At 42.7% G+C, this 18,706-nt stretch overlaps 1 protein-coding gene across 1 annotated transcript; it reads left to right on the forward strand.

Annotated features, from left to right (window-relative positions):
• The first annotated feature begins 3,408 nt into the window (after positions 1 to 3,408).
• LOC124146773 (neuronal acetylcholine receptor subunit alpha-10-like) lies at positions 3,409 to 14,826 on the forward strand. The gene is made up of 7 exons (XM_046517228.2): positions 3,409 to 3,584; positions 7,034 to 7,173; positions 7,931 to 7,975; positions 10,907 to 11,016; positions 11,376 to 11,911; positions 12,420 to 12,679; positions 13,797 to 14,826. The coding sequence occupies exons 1-7, from the start codon at positions 3,539 to 3,541 to the stop codon at positions 14,082 to 14,084; spliced, it is 1,425 nt and encodes a 474-aa protein (XP_046373184.2). The 5' UTR covers positions 3,409 to 3,538; the 3' UTR covers positions 14,085 to 14,826.
• Positions 14,827 to 18,706: the final 3,880 nt, after the last annotated feature.

Here is an 18,706-nt window from a genome sequence, read left to right on the forward strand (position 1 = left end):
GATACCGACATGACACGGGCTCTGACAATACACATATAATTACAGTTGTGTTGATACAACATAAGAGATAATTGTTGGAAGCAGGGAGGCCATACAAAGAGCCCTTCATAAAGGGTCCCTGGTAGAAGCCAGCGTTTGTTATAAAAACAGGTTGTTTGGTACACACTAGTACACAAAATAAACTAGAAAACTTCAAGGCCCTAGGCGTATTCCTAATCAAAACAGGCCTAATTAAGCGCATCTAAAAACTAATTAATCTACCAACCCAAAATCCAATAAACATACAAATACCCACCTCACCCAGCTCCCTTAGTTCCCTCCTCCATCCACCTAGGCATTTATTCCAAATTTTAAAATTTCAAAAATCGATATAAGCAACCCCTAAAAGCCCCCCTCTTGTGTTGCACACACCACTTTCACCCTTCTCGGAATACACTAAATGGTCTGGCCAGGCCCGTGTGCGAAATACGCTGCAGTCGGAAAGCGCACGTTAAATCTTCTATATCAGTCAGTCAGTACACACTAGTATCTGGACCGAAGCGCTGGACAGCATCGTGTAAACAGACATTCGAGATCATACCATTGTTTGTTATTGCTTGACATACCCGGCCTGTCTGGACAAAATCCTATAGTTAAACCCGCGAATGACACGCGCACATTATAGATATTTTAAGTCCTGTTCAGACGATTATCAGAGAACCCTTGAACGATGGCTTTCTGAAATCTATATTACTCAATATGAAAATCCGTCAGGCTAAAGCTGACGGAAATGGCTCATCATCATATCAACAAATTAAGTCATTTGTCGAAGCACTGCTAAACATTGATTTATTTATTTTTGAAATAACATAAATCCAACATGAGAAGCAAATATGAGACTAATAGAAACTAATTAATATATATAATGTTGAATTTTTATCATCCAATATGTGTTGAGATATATTATATAAGTATTTTGTATCGGAGATGTCTTCAAATAGGAATTGAAGGAACAAAGTACTGTTTAAGTTATATTTTTCTGATTGAGTTAACTTTAAATGATCTACTGCACTTACTTTTAACCGGGTTTTACATAATTGTACACAGTTTGCATAAAAAAATGAAACTAAAACTACGTAAAATATGAAACATTGTGATGAAGATGCAACTGATGCACAAAAAACACCCATTTTAGAGAGACAGTAAAACATTTCTATCATAAAAAATATGATTTAAACATATCTTTATTCAATGAATCTGGATCTGTAAACAAGACAAAAGGCTGATGTTAATACTTCCCCGTGACAAGTTATATTATATATATACTCTTCAAAAAAGAGAACGCACGGGATTCTTTCTTGTAAATGTATTGTACCTAATAAAGTCGATGTATTTAATTCAAAATAACAGATACAAATATGAAATTTTGGAGGTCGATAGTCACATGTTGTCGTTGTACAAGGGCATTGAAAACTGTTCATTGTCATGTCACATAAAGCCACAAGGTTGCACTGAACTCAGTATCTCGTGTGACCGCCACGGGCAGAAATCACGGCTATGCATCTCCTCGGCAATGACTGGATAAGTGTACGAATTCGGTCCTGCGGAATTCTGCGCCATTCTGCTTGTAACGCGTTGGCCAGTTGTGGGATTGTCTGCGGTGTGTTCTGGCGTTGACGTACACGTCGATCGAGTTACTCCCAGAGGGGTTCGATTGGGTTGAGATGTGGAGATCTTGACGGCCAGGGCAAGTCGTTGATGTTGGCATTATGAAGGTAGTCTACCGTGATACGAGCTGTGTGCGGTGGAGCGTTGTGCTGGTCGTTGCTTGGGCGGTCAATGATTGGAAGAAGGTGAGGTTGAAGAATTTGATTCATGTAGCGATTTGCTGTCAAAATTCCCTGAACCACAACCAAGTCAGACCTCGTGGTGTAGGATATGCCTGTGTGTGATGTGTGTGTGTGTGATGTGTGTGTGTGTGTGTGTGTGTGTGTGTGTGTGTGTGTGTGTGTGTGTGTGTGTGTGTGTGTGTGTGTGTGTGTGTGTGTGTGTGTGTGTTACATTATTAAGTTGCTGCCTATGATAGAAGTTACTGTTACCATATATAATAGTATTAAAGAAGTTGGTTGGTTGGTTGGTTTGTTGTTGAACGCCGCACTCAGCAATATTACAGCTATATGACGGCGGTCTGTAAATAATCGAGTCTGGACCAGACAATCCAGTGATTAATATCATGAGCATCGATCCACGTAATTGGGATCGATGACATGCATCACCCCCCAAGTCAGCGAGCCTGACCACCCGATCCCGTTAGTCGCCTTTTACGACAAGCATAGTCGCTTTTTACGGCAAGCATGGGTTGCTGAAGACCTATTCTACCCCGGAATCTTCACGGGTCGTATTAAAGAAGCGGGAGTGAATTAAAATTTAACGTCGTAAAATTGCAATATTTCCGCCATACAATGAAGAGAGAAGTTTCACATTAAGAATCAATACATTTGAAATGCATAAAAAAAAACATTTAAAAGAATACAATATTTTTTTCAACAACACCATAAAATCAGGCTTTTGTACCCCTTCAGTATAGCAGATTAATGTAACACAATATGATTAAACCAAACTTTTGTATTCTGACTATAATCAACACATTAGAGATCTCCGGCGACGAAACATTGTAAATAATCGGCAAGACATTACTCCATGTATTTACACCGCATGAAGAATACTAATTTTCCAACTGGAGACAGTTTCGTCAAGTTATTTACACTTTCGATATTGTTTATGTGATTAAACCGAATATCCTCATACATGGGACAGTCTATCAGGAAAAAAATATTTCATCTTCTCTTTCGCCCAAGAAAGGGCACTTTCTCATATATATTTTTAAAACTAACACCAAGTGTGAACGTCCAAGCAACAGTACTTTCAAACAGGTTTCGCACACTAAGGCGGCTAAAGGCGCTGGAGGCCATACAACATCAGTTGGTCATTGGCGGCCCCGCGTTTCCTTGTCCCCAAACCTGTTTGTGCACTAATTATTAAACACTATTGTTGAGATAAGAATACTCTTCACAGATTGAAGAGATTGTGGTTTGGGATTAGCTCGCGGCAAGGGCAATAGAGCTATTTATACCTCTTGCTTTAATTGTACACCATTCTTTGCACAACACTTAATTGTATACCATTCGTTGCGTAACACTTAAATGTATACTGCAGTTGCATAACAATGAACTCATAGACAATAGATCAATGTTTCAAACAAAGAAAAACGGCTACCTAATGCCTTGCTGGCGCGACAATTATTTTTTCTGGTATTTGTAATTGGTTACTGGGGTACGGTAATTCGTTGTTACAATTGGATTAACCGGAAGGTATCGTTAAATCGATCATATAAGAAAGGGAACCCCGTTTTTGCACAAACCTGCGCGATATAGGTCCGGAATAGGGCACGAGGTCCCAAATTGCTTACTTACTGAAACAATTTTCTGAATAATCTCAGGAAACTGACAGGACTATGAAACTGGGCAACAGACTGTGATTCATTGGAAAGTTTACCGAAATGGCTAGCCTGGGAATAATCATTGTCGCATTCTTCGGAACGTTAGGTACGTACTTTTCTGTATTTTGTTAACGATAAGCATTGAAAGTTGTATAAACATATGTTGTGCTGTCCATAGCTTGGTAATAAATTCTTCTGTACATCTTAACAAAGCGAACGCGAAACGTTTACTCCTCTTCTGCCAGATGTTTGTGATCAGTAAAGTGTTTTAGTTAGGCTGGAAACGCTAATTCACGCTGTCAAGGTTTGTTTTTGCTCTCGACTTTTTTCAAGTCAAAGTTTTGTTTTTTTAAAACACTCACCGTGGTACATGGATACACATTACATAGTTGATACATTCTTACATTAATACATAATTACCTGGCTCTATGGTTTCTTTTGTTGGTACATGGATACATATGACATAGTTGATACATTCTTACATTAATACATAATTACCTGGCTCTATGGTTTCGTTTGTTGGTACATGGATACATATGACATAGTTGATACATTCTTACATTAATACATAATTACCTGGCTCTATGGTTTCTTTTGTTGGTACATGGATACATATGACATAGTTGATACATTCTTACATTAATACATAATTACCTGGCTCTATGGTTTCTTTTGTTGGTACATGGATACATACTGGTATTAGCCTGCAACCTCGGGGTATCGCGATACTTGTCATGTACGCTAATCGAAACAAAATGCACTCACTAACCTTTATGATTATTCGTGTTCTCCATATCAGATATCATTTATTTTATCAAACAATGCATATTTTACTGATAAAAGTTCATTATTTACATTAGTAGCTCCGAGTAAAAGCAGGGCCTCGTGCTCTGTTTGACAAGGGAGAGAACTCCATCGTATCGCGGTACAGAGAAAAGTTGTGTATGGGGGTCCGAATTGGACAAAAAGAGGACATAATTCTACCAACCACTTGGTATGATCATGCCAGACATCAGTGATTTGTCCAGACAAGTGCAAAGACAGCACAAGTAAAATTCTAAATGTGTTATCAGCAATAGGTATTCAATGCATATTTACCGAAAAGTAAGAGAAAAATATTTTTATAAGTCATCATCAAAATATCAGACTCCTAGTATGCCCAAAGTATGTATTTATCTTTTGGTTACTAGTGAAGAACGTATTTCTAAGTTTGGCATTATGGCTCGTATGATCTCCCAATAGATTCTGGGCACAGAGCGGGAAAAAATGTGCGGAATACGTAACTTCCGTTACCTCATTAGTCGCCATGAATATGCAGATGATCTAGTTCAGGTCGATAGAGAAAGTTTACTTGGGGAACTGCGGGTTATATCGTTGGCCATTGATAGATGGGGGTAAGGCAATATTACAACAGATGCCAGAAATATGTATCAACGGATTAATCACTCCTTACTTACAGCAGACGGAACATTCCGAGTAAATTGAAATTGTTTACGAAGTGTGCACTTCCTGGTTACTGATTAGCATTAATAGATAGCCGCTAAGAGATAGCCGTACCCAGAGAGATCCGTACCCAGGGAGATCCGTACCCAGGGAGATCAGTACCCAGGGAGATCCGTACCCAGGGAGATCAGTACCCAGGGAGATCCGTATCCAGGGAGATCAGTACCCAGGGAGATCCGTACCCAAGGAGATCAGTTCCCAGGGAGATCCGTACCCAGGGAGATCAGTACCCAGGGAGATCCGTACCCAGGGAGATCCGTACCCAGGGAGATCAGTACCCAGGGAGGTCCGTACCCAGGGAGATCCCTAAACAGGGAGATCTGAACCAGACACCGTCCCGTACCCAAATGTTGGATCATCCGTACCTGATCACCTGGATAACTCGTAACCAAAAAAGCGAATCCGTGCCCATGAAAATATATTATATGATTTGAAACATTGAACATTAATCGGATTAAACATGTTTTAACTTAGACTTTGTTGTGAAAACACAATGCCATTTCCTATAACAACACATGAGTCTTCCAATCACGGACTGTGTAAACGTCTTGTTACACCGACCGACTTCGAAGAACTTAATGGTAGAATTACTAGAACAACAATATGCCACCATCGCCTATTGAGTTAACTCAGTTTATATAACCCTAATGTTACTTGTATATCAAAGAGGCAATGACTGATTAGTAGTCATTCATCATCACATTGCATTGATTGAGCTGATGAACAAACGTTGGAAATGTGTGATGAATAAAAGTTGGAAATGTGTGTGATGAATAAATGTTGGAAATGTGTGTGATGAATAAATGTTGGAAATGTGTGTGATGAATAAATGTCGGAAATGTGAAATGAGTGGATTTTGAAAATGTTTTGTTTGTTTGTTGGTTAACGCCGCACTCAGCAATATTCCAGCTATATGACGGCGGTCTGTAAAATAATCGAGTCTGGACCAGACAATCCACTGATTGACATCATGAGCATCGACCCACGCAATTGGGATCGATGACATGTATCAATCAAGTCAGCGAGCCTGACCACCCGATCCCGTTAGTCGCCTTTTACGACAAGCATAGTCGCCTTTTACGGCAAGTATGGGTTGCTGAAGACCTATTCTACCCCGGGATCTTCACGGGTCTTGAAGATGTAATAGTTTCATGATTATATTGCGGGTCAGAATATATGAGAATTTACTCCTGAATAAATTATTAGAAACATATATATTTTATCGTTTATATATATTATCGGTTTATACGGATTAGAGCAATCTCGTTTGGGACATGTCGCTTTAAAAAAATAAATGCGTATGAGTCCCCCCAAATTGGGTACGGTTCTCCAAATTTTAGCTCGGGTACTCCACATTTGGGTACTGGCGACTTAACCAAATAACGTACAAATGCTCCAAAACCGGTACCTAGATGACTTCAATTTTAGATACGGATTGGCAATTTTCGTTGGGTACTGCAACAAACAAAAACGACGACACCGAAAACGAGAAATAAAACATTCTTTCCGAAAACGGCAACCTTGTTTCTACTTCATTCCTATAGTCCCGTGTTATGTAATAGTCAGTGCGGGTGACTTACGGCATACCTGTATCCGTCCGTATTCGTCAATATTGTATCTTCATATAAATATTTGCGACAAATGTGTCCCCCGTGTCTAATTTTGCCTGATCATCAATAACAATGAGTGTGTTGAGTTTAACGCCGCTTTAACATTATTGCAGTTATGTCACGGCGTGTCAGCTTAATGTTGGAGGAAATCCAAAAGTGATGCAGGTCTCAGACGTTTAATACTTCGTCGAAACCCACGAGCACGGGTATGATGACAAAGTTAGAAACAATCGTGGCGAACCGGGATTCGAACCCACAATCATAGGTTTCTGGCGTGCCAAATGCAATACATTTATCTGATCATGTAGTAGTATATTGCCCCATTAGAATTTAGAGCCAAAATAGACCATTCCTTCATCAAGGTGTGGAGGCATATACTGGACGCTTTTTTACCATTGCATTTACGTTCAATATTCTTCACAATGTATACTCTTTCCTGCAGTGACAGTTACCCATGGCAACCAGACTGCACTGATGGACAAGCTGTTTGCAAATTATATCAGTTATGCGCGGCCAAATTGTGGAACAGACGCTCCCATAGAGTTAAAAATTGGCATTGCCATAAGACAGGTCATTGAACTGGTAAGCAGACAAACTGTCAATCATTTCATATAACTTTGAATACACTATCTAATTTATAGAAAATTCATTATTCTTTGAAATACATTATTAAGTCACATTGATCTGAAAATATCATCATATAAGAAATTATCACATTTAGGAATCATTTTTTTCATATTCAAGAGACAATGCAGAGAAGAGTTTGTAACCTCTCGCCTTGACCATCATTCCATCTATAGATAGGGCCCATCATTCCATCTATAGATAGGGCTAAGCAGTAGTGTATTATGAACACAATACAATCAACAAGTATCAATCTTTCATTTACCCCAAGTCTGAATGCATCAACAAACTATCAGAAGGATGAAAATGGCAATTTCACACACTTGTACACGACCATACATTTCTGGTAATCGAATCCCAATGCAACGCCAAATCCAGGTTAACATATTTACAGGGCTGTTGTTTTTTCAAATCCCATGTTCTTTGAACATTATCTGAAAAAGATTTTTTTTTAAATTATAGGTAGGCGGGAGGGGGTACCTAGAAACCTTAGATTTTGTCCTCCTTGTAAAAATATTATAGGAGATGATTTACATTTTTTGTTAGTATGCCCAACTTATAATATTTTAAGACACACATATTTTCCAATCAATAACTTAAAAAATAAGTACTTCCTCAGAACTTTACTACAAACTTCTAACATTGAAACCTTTGAAATACACTTCGACTGACCCCTTAGCTTTGAGCATCAAGTATGTCAATTGCTGTTTTCCAGGATGAACCTCATCAAATATTGACAGCCAACGCCTGGATTCGTTTGGTAAGTTCTGTCATGTTTATGTTATACTCAAAAGTTCCTGTGACAAATATTTTAGTGTATTTTTCAAACAAGTAAAGTTTGCATGGGCTTTATATGGCTTGCATGGGCTTTATAAGAATAATTTGGAAAAAATGGAAGAAATAAATTGTCTCCAAAATATTGAAAAAATATACTCAACAACAAAAGTTCCTGTGACACCAATATTTTAGTGTTATTAAACAAGTAAAGTTTGGTTTTCATTATTGTAGTACATTGTATGGAATCAAGTCACAAAAACGCAACTGCTACAGAAAAGCATGCATGCCATGCAAAAGTTGCAAGCCCCATACATTTCACTACCCAAGAATGGGTAATAAAACTTGTACGTTAACGGGATTCCATATGCATTGTTTAGCATCGTGCTGACAACAACCACTTAGAAAAACAACAAAATTACGAAATTATTCAACATTACGAAATGCCACGCCTGTCCGAAAATGAGAGTCTGCGAGCCATTGGTATGCTTGAAGCAGGATCGAGTCAACGTGATGTTGCAAGACAATTTAACGTCCACAGAAACACCATTTGGTGTTTATGGCAACGTTGGCAACAGACGAATGCAGTCAGAGACCATCCTCTGACTGGCAGGCCACGCGTAACCAATAATCGACAAGACAAATGGATTCGAACAACACACCTAAGAAATCGATTCCAGCCAGCAACAGTGACTGCAAGAAGCATCCCTGGCCTTCGACGAATAGCTTCACAAACCGTACGTCCTCGCCTAGGATATGCAGGGATTGTCGCCAGAAGACCCGCCAGACGTCCCATTTGGACAGGAAACCACCACCGTCAAACACGTCTACAGTGGCACAGACAGCGTCTATGCTGGACGGCCATGCAGTGGGGACAAGTTCTATTCACTGACGAGTCTCGTTTTCACCTCAGCCACAGCGATGGACGGATTCGAGTGTACCGACGTCCTTGTGAACGTTACGCCAATCAATGTGTCATGGAAGAAGATCGGTTCGGGGGCGGCAGCGTTATGGTATGGAGTGGGATTACAGCAAGACAGAGGACCCGTTTGATAGTGGTAGAGGAAAAACTCAATGGACAGCGCTCCCGCGACGAGATCACCGGCCCTGTTGTTCTACCGTGTTTGCGTCGTCATGGCCCAGGCATTACCTTTCAATATGACAACGCCCGGCCCATATTGCTCGACTTGTTCAGGATTCTCTTCAACAAAACAACGTGAATGTCATCCCATGGCCGGCTCGCTCCCCTGATCTCTCATCAATCGATCACATGTGGGATGAGATGGATCGGCGCCTTCGACGTCAACCACGTGTTCAACAGACACGCCAGGAACTTCGAAACATGATTCAGCAGATATGGACAGATATTCCACAGGACTTTGTGCGACGCCTGGTGCATTCCATGAGACGAAGATGTGTTGCTTGCATCGCAACCAGAGGTGGACACACACGCTATTGATTTGTAAATTGACATTTTGTCATGTTCATGGGGTCTTTTTATGAAATCACGCATTTTCTGAAGTCAGTATAGCAAATTAAACCATTTGAACACAGGAGTCTTTTTGAAAACCGAAATTGTTTCAGATTTGGTAAAAAACATAACTTTGCATTAAATCTTATTCAGTGTCACAGGAACTTTTGTTGTTCAGTATACTTGTGTTATTATGAATATTTTCTTCAAGCTACACAGCAGACTTTATTCTAATTTAACATATTTTTAGGTTCAACAATATTAGTAAATGCCCTGTTGTGTCACTGGAACTTCATGATTGTCTGGATTTTTAGTAAATTGTGAGAGTGGCGGGTGCTTCTGGTATGAAAGAACATGCTTACCCTTTTCGCGAATACCTGGTGTCGTCGCTCGGTTTCGGTGACCCATTCGTGTGTTTTTCATCACTGTTTTGCCCTTTGCGCCCGGTGGAATCTGTTTAGGCGAATTGTGAGACTGGTTGTTCTCTGGCCTTGACGTTTAATGCCAAACCCATCACCTCCCGGGGGCACGGGTGGGCCAGTCGTCTAAGGCGCCGCGATTCGCTGTGCAGAGTTGCGCCCCTTTGGCACACCAGAAACCTATTATTGTGGGTTCGAATCCCAGGTCGCCCCGATTATTTTTCTAGGTTTGTCAGCACCATACCTGTGCTCGTGGGTTTCACCGAAGTGGTAAACGCCTGAGGCCTGCATCACTTCGGGCTTTCCTCCCACATTAAGCTGACACGCCGTGATATAACTGGAATAATGTTAAAAGCGGCGTTCAACCCAACTCACTCACTCATCACCTCCCGATATTACTTTTCTTTTCCGAACATTTCATCTTGTTGGGGAGGTATCTCTGATAACAAGAGTCCAACTTCATCTTTTTAAACTTCACCTTTGCTTCAGGAATCTGGCGCGTCTAGCGAACAAGTTTGTTTTTGTGCACAACCCGAAGCAAGGTGTAATTGACCAGTACCTTCCGAGTCGAATTATTTTGCTTATTTTAAATCATCCTAGTGTGTACACATTTTTCAAACTGTTTCAAGTACTGGAAGATATTACATAGTCAAACCTGTGGAACAGACCCGTGAAGATCCAGGGTAGAATAGGTCTTCAGCAACCCATGCTTGTCGTAAAAGGCGACTAACGGGATCGGGTGGTCAGGCTTGCTGACTTGGTTGATGCATGTCATCGTATCCCAATTACGTAGATCGATGCCCATGATGTTAATCACAGGCCGCCGTCACCTAACAGGAATATTGCCGAGTGCAGCGTTGAACACCAAACAAACACACAAAACCTGTGGCACAGACGAATCGTATCTGTTCAGAAGGGAATTCCGTCTGTGCCCCTCCACATACATGATCTACATAGACAACACTAACAGCAATAACCTTCTAAGCCTTATTTGCTTTTCAGTCATGTCTGTATGTTTGTGTTGTAGAACTGGTACGACTGTCAGATGACGTGGAACGCCACTGAATATGGGGGCATCTCACAGCTTATCCTCCCCTATACGAAAGTATGGACACCGGATATTACTCTATATGACAAGTGAGTCGATTATACTTCACCCCTTTTTCTCTTTTCTCTTCCTCCTTAAACTTGAACTGCAAAATTGTGAATAGGCCTTCAGCAACCCATACTTGTCGCTCGAGGCGACTAACGAGATCTGGTGGTCAGACTCGCGGACCTAGTTGATGCATGTCATCGTATCGCAATTGCGGGGATCGATGCCCATGATATCCATCACTGGATTGCCTGGTCCAGACTCGATTATTAACAGACCGCCGTCATAAGCTGTAGAAATTGCTTAGTGCGGCGTTACACAACAAACAATGTTCCTTGCAGCATGTCTATCCATTGTATTACCTGTACTGATCTAATAATGCCTCATTTACACTATCATCCAGCGCCGATGACGAACTTGTTGGACTCAAGGACTACCGCCCTACCTTCAACTCAGACGGTTCTGCCAGCTACAACTTCCCCACAATCATAACCAGCCTCTGCAAAGTCGACGTCACCTACTTCCCCTTCGACAGACAATCCTGCGCCCTACGCTTCGGCTCTTGGGCCTTCAACGGATTTCAGATCAACTCCACTAACAGAGACAGCGCCGGGGACATGTCCAGCTTCAAAGTCAACAGCGAGTGGGACTTGGTGAGTGTTCCCGTGGAACGACATGAGCTGTACTATGGTTGCTGCCCGGAACCCTATCCTGACGTGACGTTCTACGTCAATCTACGACGCAAGCCGTTCTTCTACTTGCTGAACCTGCTGTTTCCGTGTATTTTGATCTCTGCTGTAGCTCTGCTGGGCTTTATACTACCCCCAGACGCCGGGGAGAAGGTGTCGCTGGAGATCACAGTGTTGCTATCGCTGTCTGTGTTCATGCTGGTGGTATCTGATACGTTGCCGCCAACGTCTGACAACTTCCCTTATTTAGGTATGTTCCCAAAATCCCATTCGCTAGATAATACATATTTATAATGTGTATATTAATAAGACGCCAAATCTACGCCCTTAAGCGTGCTACATTTTTACCCGGTCAACGGATCAGTATCTACTTGATTTTCATTCTCACCTCCATGGGGAGTATACAAACCGGCTGAACAGAAGCACATTTCGAATTAAGTTACTTGCCTAAGGAGACAGCACGTGTTCTCGATATAATTGGCTTGACGTATAAGCAGTTTGTGAATTGAATGTGTGAATTTAGCCCGTCGAACTCTGCCAATCTGTCAGAAGGGTACACAGAGTACGTGAACTAGACTACCAGTTGCCGGACTTTCATTTTTGTGGAAGCCTCGGTGGCTGAGTGGGTGAGATCGCTGACTTTGAGGGTTGTCGATTGGGTGCCTCACTCTAGGAGTGTGGTTTCGAATCCCCAACCCCCCCCCCCCCCCCCCCCCCCCCCCCCCAGATCACTATAGCATGTCTTTTGTCCTCCACAGGAATCTACTTCTGCCTGTCTATGGCGCTGGTGACCCTGTCCACGGTCCTCACAGTAATCGTGCTGAACGTGCATTACAAGGGTCAGAATAGTGTCCGTGTTCCTCGGTGGGTGAGGAGCCTGTTTCTTGGGACTCTTGCGCAGTGCCTGTGTGCGAAGGATGAACCACAACATCGTCCCGCGAAGGTCTCCTCCAAGTGTGACCCTGAACTTTATCGCAAGTTTGCGGGTTTGACTAAGTCTACGTCTAAGCTACAAACGGTAATAATCTCCGATAGTATAGAGATGTGTTTATTTATTCTATTCGACCCGTGAAGATCCGGGGTAGAAAAGGTCTTCAGCAACCCATGCTTGCCGTAAAAAGCGACTATGCTTGTCGTAAGAGGCGACTGACGGGGATTGGGTGTCAGGCTCGCTGACTTGGTTGATGCATGTCATCGTATCTCAATTGCGTGGACCGCCGCCGTGGTCTAGTGGTAGAGCGTCCGCCCGGAGAGCGGAAGATCCCCGGCCGCGTCATACCAAAAGACGTTAAAAGATGGTACTTGTTGTTACCCTGCATTAAGGGGATAAAACAAGGACTGGTCGGCTCGGAGTCAGTATACTGTGTCTGAGTGGGGTATTCATGTTAAACTGTGGCATGGTATCTCAGTAAGCTAGCACTTTAAATCGGCATGAGTCCGGACTAGTACAAGCACACGCACGCACGCACGCACGCACGCACGCACGCACACACACGTCGCTATATAAGTGCAATAATCTTGGACGCGACGTTAAACCCCATTTCACCTCACCTCACCACCAATTGCGTGGATCGATGCTCATGGTGTCAATCACTGGATTGTCTGATCCATACTCGATTATTTACAGACCGCCGTCATATAGCTGGAATATTGCTGAGTGCGGCGTATAAGAACAAACAAACAAACTTATTCTATTCAACTTGGCTGTGCCTTCGTGGCCATTTTCCTGGGCCAATATAGTTTCCTTTACAAATAAACTAGTTCTTACAAACAGTCACTACCTTCGTCCCTCGGGGCCTTCCACCTGTACTACCTGAAGTGCTTGTGTATCGCCTCCCCTTGGTTATTCAATGTTAAAATTGGTACCCGGATTGTTGTAAGAGGCGACCAAATGGACCGGGTGGTCAGGCTCGGACGCTTGGTTTGATTGCTTGTCATCGTATCCCAAGGGCGTGGGGCTGCTCACAATATCAATTAACTGGATTGTCTACTCGAGACACGATTATTTACATGACGCCGTCATATACCTGAAATACTGCTGCGTGCACTAAACCACAACAAAACCTACATACTATCACAAATGAGAGTTATTTACAACCACAGTTATCAACCTTTAATATTGGATGTTGTTTCAGGGCGTTTCCAGTAAGAAAAACCAAAATGGATCAGAGCTAAATGACTCTCTAAAGTCTGAAGAACACGACTGCATGCGATCGTCTCCCTTGAACAAAGTGATGGAAGAACAGCTAGCGGTCCTTAAGCAGATCAACAATCGGTACGTCGAGAAGGAAGACGCTGAATATATCGAGGACGAGTGGAAGAAAGTGGCAGTTGTGATGGACCGACTGTTCCTCCTTATGTTCTTCATTTTGACTGTGGTTTCTACTTTGGGGGCTTTGATGCAGTGTTTCCTCAACGTATGAGTTTCGGCAAGCATCATGGCATGTCCCGACAAGGACACGCCATACGCCATACATATACATTACCACAAATAATATCCCCTTGTGTTAACCCATACGGCGTGTCAGAGTCGGGGATTACAAATATTATATATGTAAATAAAGCGACAAAACCCTTCCCATATCTAATAGACATCTCTGCATAAAGCAGAGTCGATTACGATTCCGACTATATCATAAACATGTGTTTGAGGCCAGGTGTTTGCGAAAAGGTGAACGTATCCTGCCCAACCGGTGGCACCCGTCACACACACACACATGCAAAGGCGAGTCAATTGTTCACTTTAAAAAACACAGGAACATATGGTCAAAATAGGGAACTGCATCGGGCATCATTGAAGCCAGGGATGGGGTGATATTCATGGTGTGAGCGAGAGAGTGCAGTCTGTCTGTCCCCATTGATACACTACCTTGCTTGTGGGCGGTACATGAATCAGCTAATGTGTCGAGGAAACATAAACTTAGAACATGTTTTTAGTTTACACCAGGTCTGTGTCACCATGACACGAGCCGGTCGAATATGAGCTGACATTTACAAGCCTAATAATATCGTCAAAGCAATGGCAAAGAGTTTATGTATCAATGGTGAGTGAGTGAGTTGGGTTCAACGCCGCTTTTAACAGTACTCCAGTTATATCACGGCGGGTCAGCTTAATGTGGGAGGAAAGCCCCAAGTGATGCAGGTCTCAGACGTTTACAACTTCGGTGAAACCCACGAGCACAGGTATTGTGCTGACAAACCGGGAGAACCGGGATTCGAACCCACAATCATAGGTTTCTGGCGTGCCCAAGGGACGTAACTCTGCACAGCGAATCGCGGCGCCTTAGACGACTGGGCCACCCGTTCCCCTTTTGTATCAATAGCATGTGAATATTAAACATTTTACAATAAACCGGTGACGACTTGTGTCCACAGTTCTTTGTCTCTACTTTTAATTTAATGACGTGGAATACTCTCTTTTGAAATCATATCATATCTGTCAGCGATTGTTTTGATAAACGTCTTGTGTAATTTATACATAGTAAGAAACTATTAACCAACTCGTTTACACTTTAGTCAAACAGTGATGGGATTTTGTCTCTCAAGTTTACACAAGGCGACGTGAAATATAGGGTTTATGTTGCATTCTTATTATCTAACCATTGTAAGGTCTTCGGGCCCACATAACATACAACACAGAGGTACGAACACAAGACGTTTACTTGACAAGGACAAGAACGAGACTGATCACAATCGAAATCGGAACACGCGTCACAGTCTATGATTCCACGTGCAGCCACACACTACTGTTGGGGACAGTTGCGTTCGGGCGAAGCTGTCCAACACCGGGAACAACCTCACACAATATATATAGTTGTTGGTTGGTTGGTTTGTTGTTTAACGCCGCACTCAGCAATATTCCAGCTATACGACATCGGTCTGTAAATAATCGAGCCTGGACCAGACAATCCAGTGATTAATATCATGAACATCGATCCACGCAATTGGGATCAATGACATTCATCAACCAAGTCAGCGAGCCTGACCACCCGATCCCGTTAGTCGCCTTTTACGTCACACAATATAGCGATGTGCATACGTGAGTGTGGCTGCTTGTACCAGTCCGGTTTAATAGTGCTAGCCCAATGAGAAAGCAAGCTGCAGTTTAATAGTGACGCCGAGACGGACAGTCCGTGTATCACCTAAAGGCAGTGTAACAACAAGTACCATCTCTTAATGCCATTTGGTATGACGCGGCCAGGGGATCTAACCACCGACTTCCGCTCTCCGGGCAGACGCTCTGTCCACTGCACCACGAAGGCGGTAAACACGCCTGGGCAGGGCAGGTGACTATCTACTTTCCCTGTATATCAAAACCGATATCGGTCACTGGTGCACCTGTACCTTAGGCACCGAGAAACGACCCTTAGCTGTGTACGGATCCGCTGACCACGGGTTCGAATCTCGAAGATTCGGGCCGATTATGACCCTGTTTCACAATGGGATGATGTGCACGCCATACATCACCGTTACTCTCCCGATAGAGATCGTGGCATCGCCGTAAGGACTTGGGGGACAATCGGCAAATATTGCAAATAACACTGCAGTTTTCACAAGCGGAAGTAATACAAAACGGCACATATATATTGACTAAGGAGCCGGCAGATATAACGATATCAGCGCCCGTGGGTTGTATGTATTGTATATGTATATATATATATAGGCTGTAATGTGTAGACAATAAACAAAGACGTTGGTGAAATGTTTGATCTTTGGTATTCTGTCAACCTCGTGACAACACGCTGCAAAATGCTCATTGTCGTGCACGGAGAACAGAGAACAATAGAAAGTATTTAAATATGCCAAGAGAAAAGCAGCGCGTCTAAAGATTCAATAGCCGGCGGTTTTAATAATAGCTGCTGCTCAGTTTAATTAAATACGGATTGATTATAACCAAACATGTGCAGGTCCTGTAAATAGACTGACATGAAATGAACAAATATGTCCAGGCATCACCCTACGGAAGCACACAAGCGTCAATATTTCTCTCGAAATATACCGACCTTATTGTAGTTTGTTTTGCATGTGCCATGGCACTAGACTCTGGTCCGTAAGCCACACTCCGCCGTTAGACAGATGAGACAGGTCTTGAAATATTCGAATGGATTTTAATGCCACCTATTATCTGTTTGTTTAACGTTGCATTCTGCCTTGTTCTAACTGTACGACAGCGCCGTGTAAATAATCGAGTCTGTACACCAGTGGCTGATAGGATGACAACTAAGTCATCGAGCCTGACCACGAGATCCATTAAGTCGCTTATATCGACAAGCGTATAGGCTTCTAAGGACCCGGATCAGCAATATTCCAGCTATATCACGGCAAATCAGCAGTGGCCAACATTTGCAACAACCCATGACATCTGGTTACTCCAGCATTGTGACACGAAATAAGAGCCCCTCCGTGGTCGTTGAAGACGTTATTCGTTATATACGTTTTCGCTCGGGAATAATGTAAATAATCCAGTCTGGACCAGACAATCCAGTGCTTGACAGTTCGAACTTGTAAAAGACGACACATACATATACACACACATGCACGTTTCTCCATGGGTGCGGCGTTAATCCTCACCTCACCTCACCTCACCTCACCTCACCTCACCTCACCTCATCTCTACGTGACCGCCTCCGTGGTCTAGTGGTAGAGCGTCCGCCCGGAGAGCGGAAGGTCCGGGGTTCGATCCCTGGCCGCGTCATGCCAAAAGAAGTTAAAAGATGGTACTTGTTGATACCCTGTCTGGCGCTCGGCATTAAGGGGCTAAAACAAGGACTGGTCGGCTCAGAGTCAGTGTACTGTGTATGAGTGGGGTATTCATGTTAAACTGCGGCATGGTATCTCAGTTGGCTGGCACTAAAAATCGGCACCAGTCCGGTCTAGTACAAGCAGTCACACACACACACACACACACACACACACACACACACACACACACACACACATCGCTATATAAGTGCAATAATCTTGGACGCGACGTTAACCCTCTGGATGCCGAGTTTTTTTTCTGACGCACATTTTCCTAAGATCGGAAAAGTGAAGGCTGTGCGAGAATTGCACTGGATCTACCTCTGGCTATAAAATTACGCAGAGATGGAGAATATTAAATTTCTTATTTGATAGTGTAAATTTAACTGTAAATATCAAACCGGTTTTTTAAAAAAGACACTCCTAAGTGTTGTCCGAGAATTTATTCTGCGTTGAAAAACAGTAAATTTCTCCGCTTTTTATCGTACACCGATAAAAGTACTGTGCGACCAAAAAAAATTATTAAGAAGCTTTACGGAAACTGTGAGCGAACAAAATACTGCCTAATATCTGAACGACATAACTACATATCAATACTCGATAATCCGTGGTCCGGAACATAGAACGTATTTAGCTTAAGTAATAGAAGCGTTTGTAAAATCTTTATGAGTTCCAATGACATTTCACTTCTATATAGGAGACTTGTCAAAACACCGACTAAGAATAAAATATATGAAACGCTGATTTAGAACTGATCCTGGTAGTGATGGTGGTGGTAGAGGGAGTAGTGGCAGTAGTGGTAGTAGTTGTAGTACCACACAAATCAGTGAGATCACACCTTCCAACCACGCGAATCACGCATGTTGTACCTGGAACATATTCTGCCCCGGGGTTACATTTGAGGTGACCCGTGAAGATCCGAGGTAGAATATCTTCAGCAACCCATGCTTGCCGTAAACGACGACTATGCTTGTTGTAAGAGGTGACAACGGGATCGGGTGGTCAGGCTCGCTGACTTGGTTGATGCATGTCACCGTATCCCAATTGAGTGGATCGATGCTCATGATGTCAATCGCTGGATTGTCTGGTCCAGACTCGATTTCTTACAGACCGCCGTCATATAGCTGGAAAATTGCTGAGTGCGGCGTTAAACAAACAAACGTTTGGGGTGTATTATGAATAGTAGTTTGTTGAGATGAGTCGAGGACATTGTAATGTATTTCTACATCACGTCACAACATATTTATCAGCTTTATAGGACCATAAGTGTTGAGATGAAACAGATTGAAATAATATCGTCATT

This window comes from Haliotis rufescens, unplaced genomic scaffold (genome assembly GCF_023055435.1).
Source record: "Haliotis rufescens isolate VD_foot unplaced genomic scaffold, xgHalRufe1.0.p SCAF_1, whole genome shotgun sequence".
NCBI lineage: Eukaryota > Metazoa > Mollusca > Gastropoda > Lepetellida > Haliotidae > Haliotis > Haliotis rufescens.

Excerpts from the sequence above, each read along its gene's own strand:
- LOC124146773 (XM_046517228.2), top strand. The coding sequence starts at position 3,539 with ATGGCTAGCCTGGGAATAATCATTGTCGCATTCTTCGGAACGTTAG. Across the intron at positions 11,017-11,375 it reads GATATTACTCTATATGACAA|CGCCGATGACGAACTTGTTG; the intron begins GTGAGTCGATTA and ends ACTATCATCCAG. Across the intron at positions 12,680-13,796 it reads CTACGTCTAAGCTACAAACG|GGCGTTTCCAGTAAGAAAAA; the intron begins GTAATAATCTCC and ends ATGTTGTTTCAG.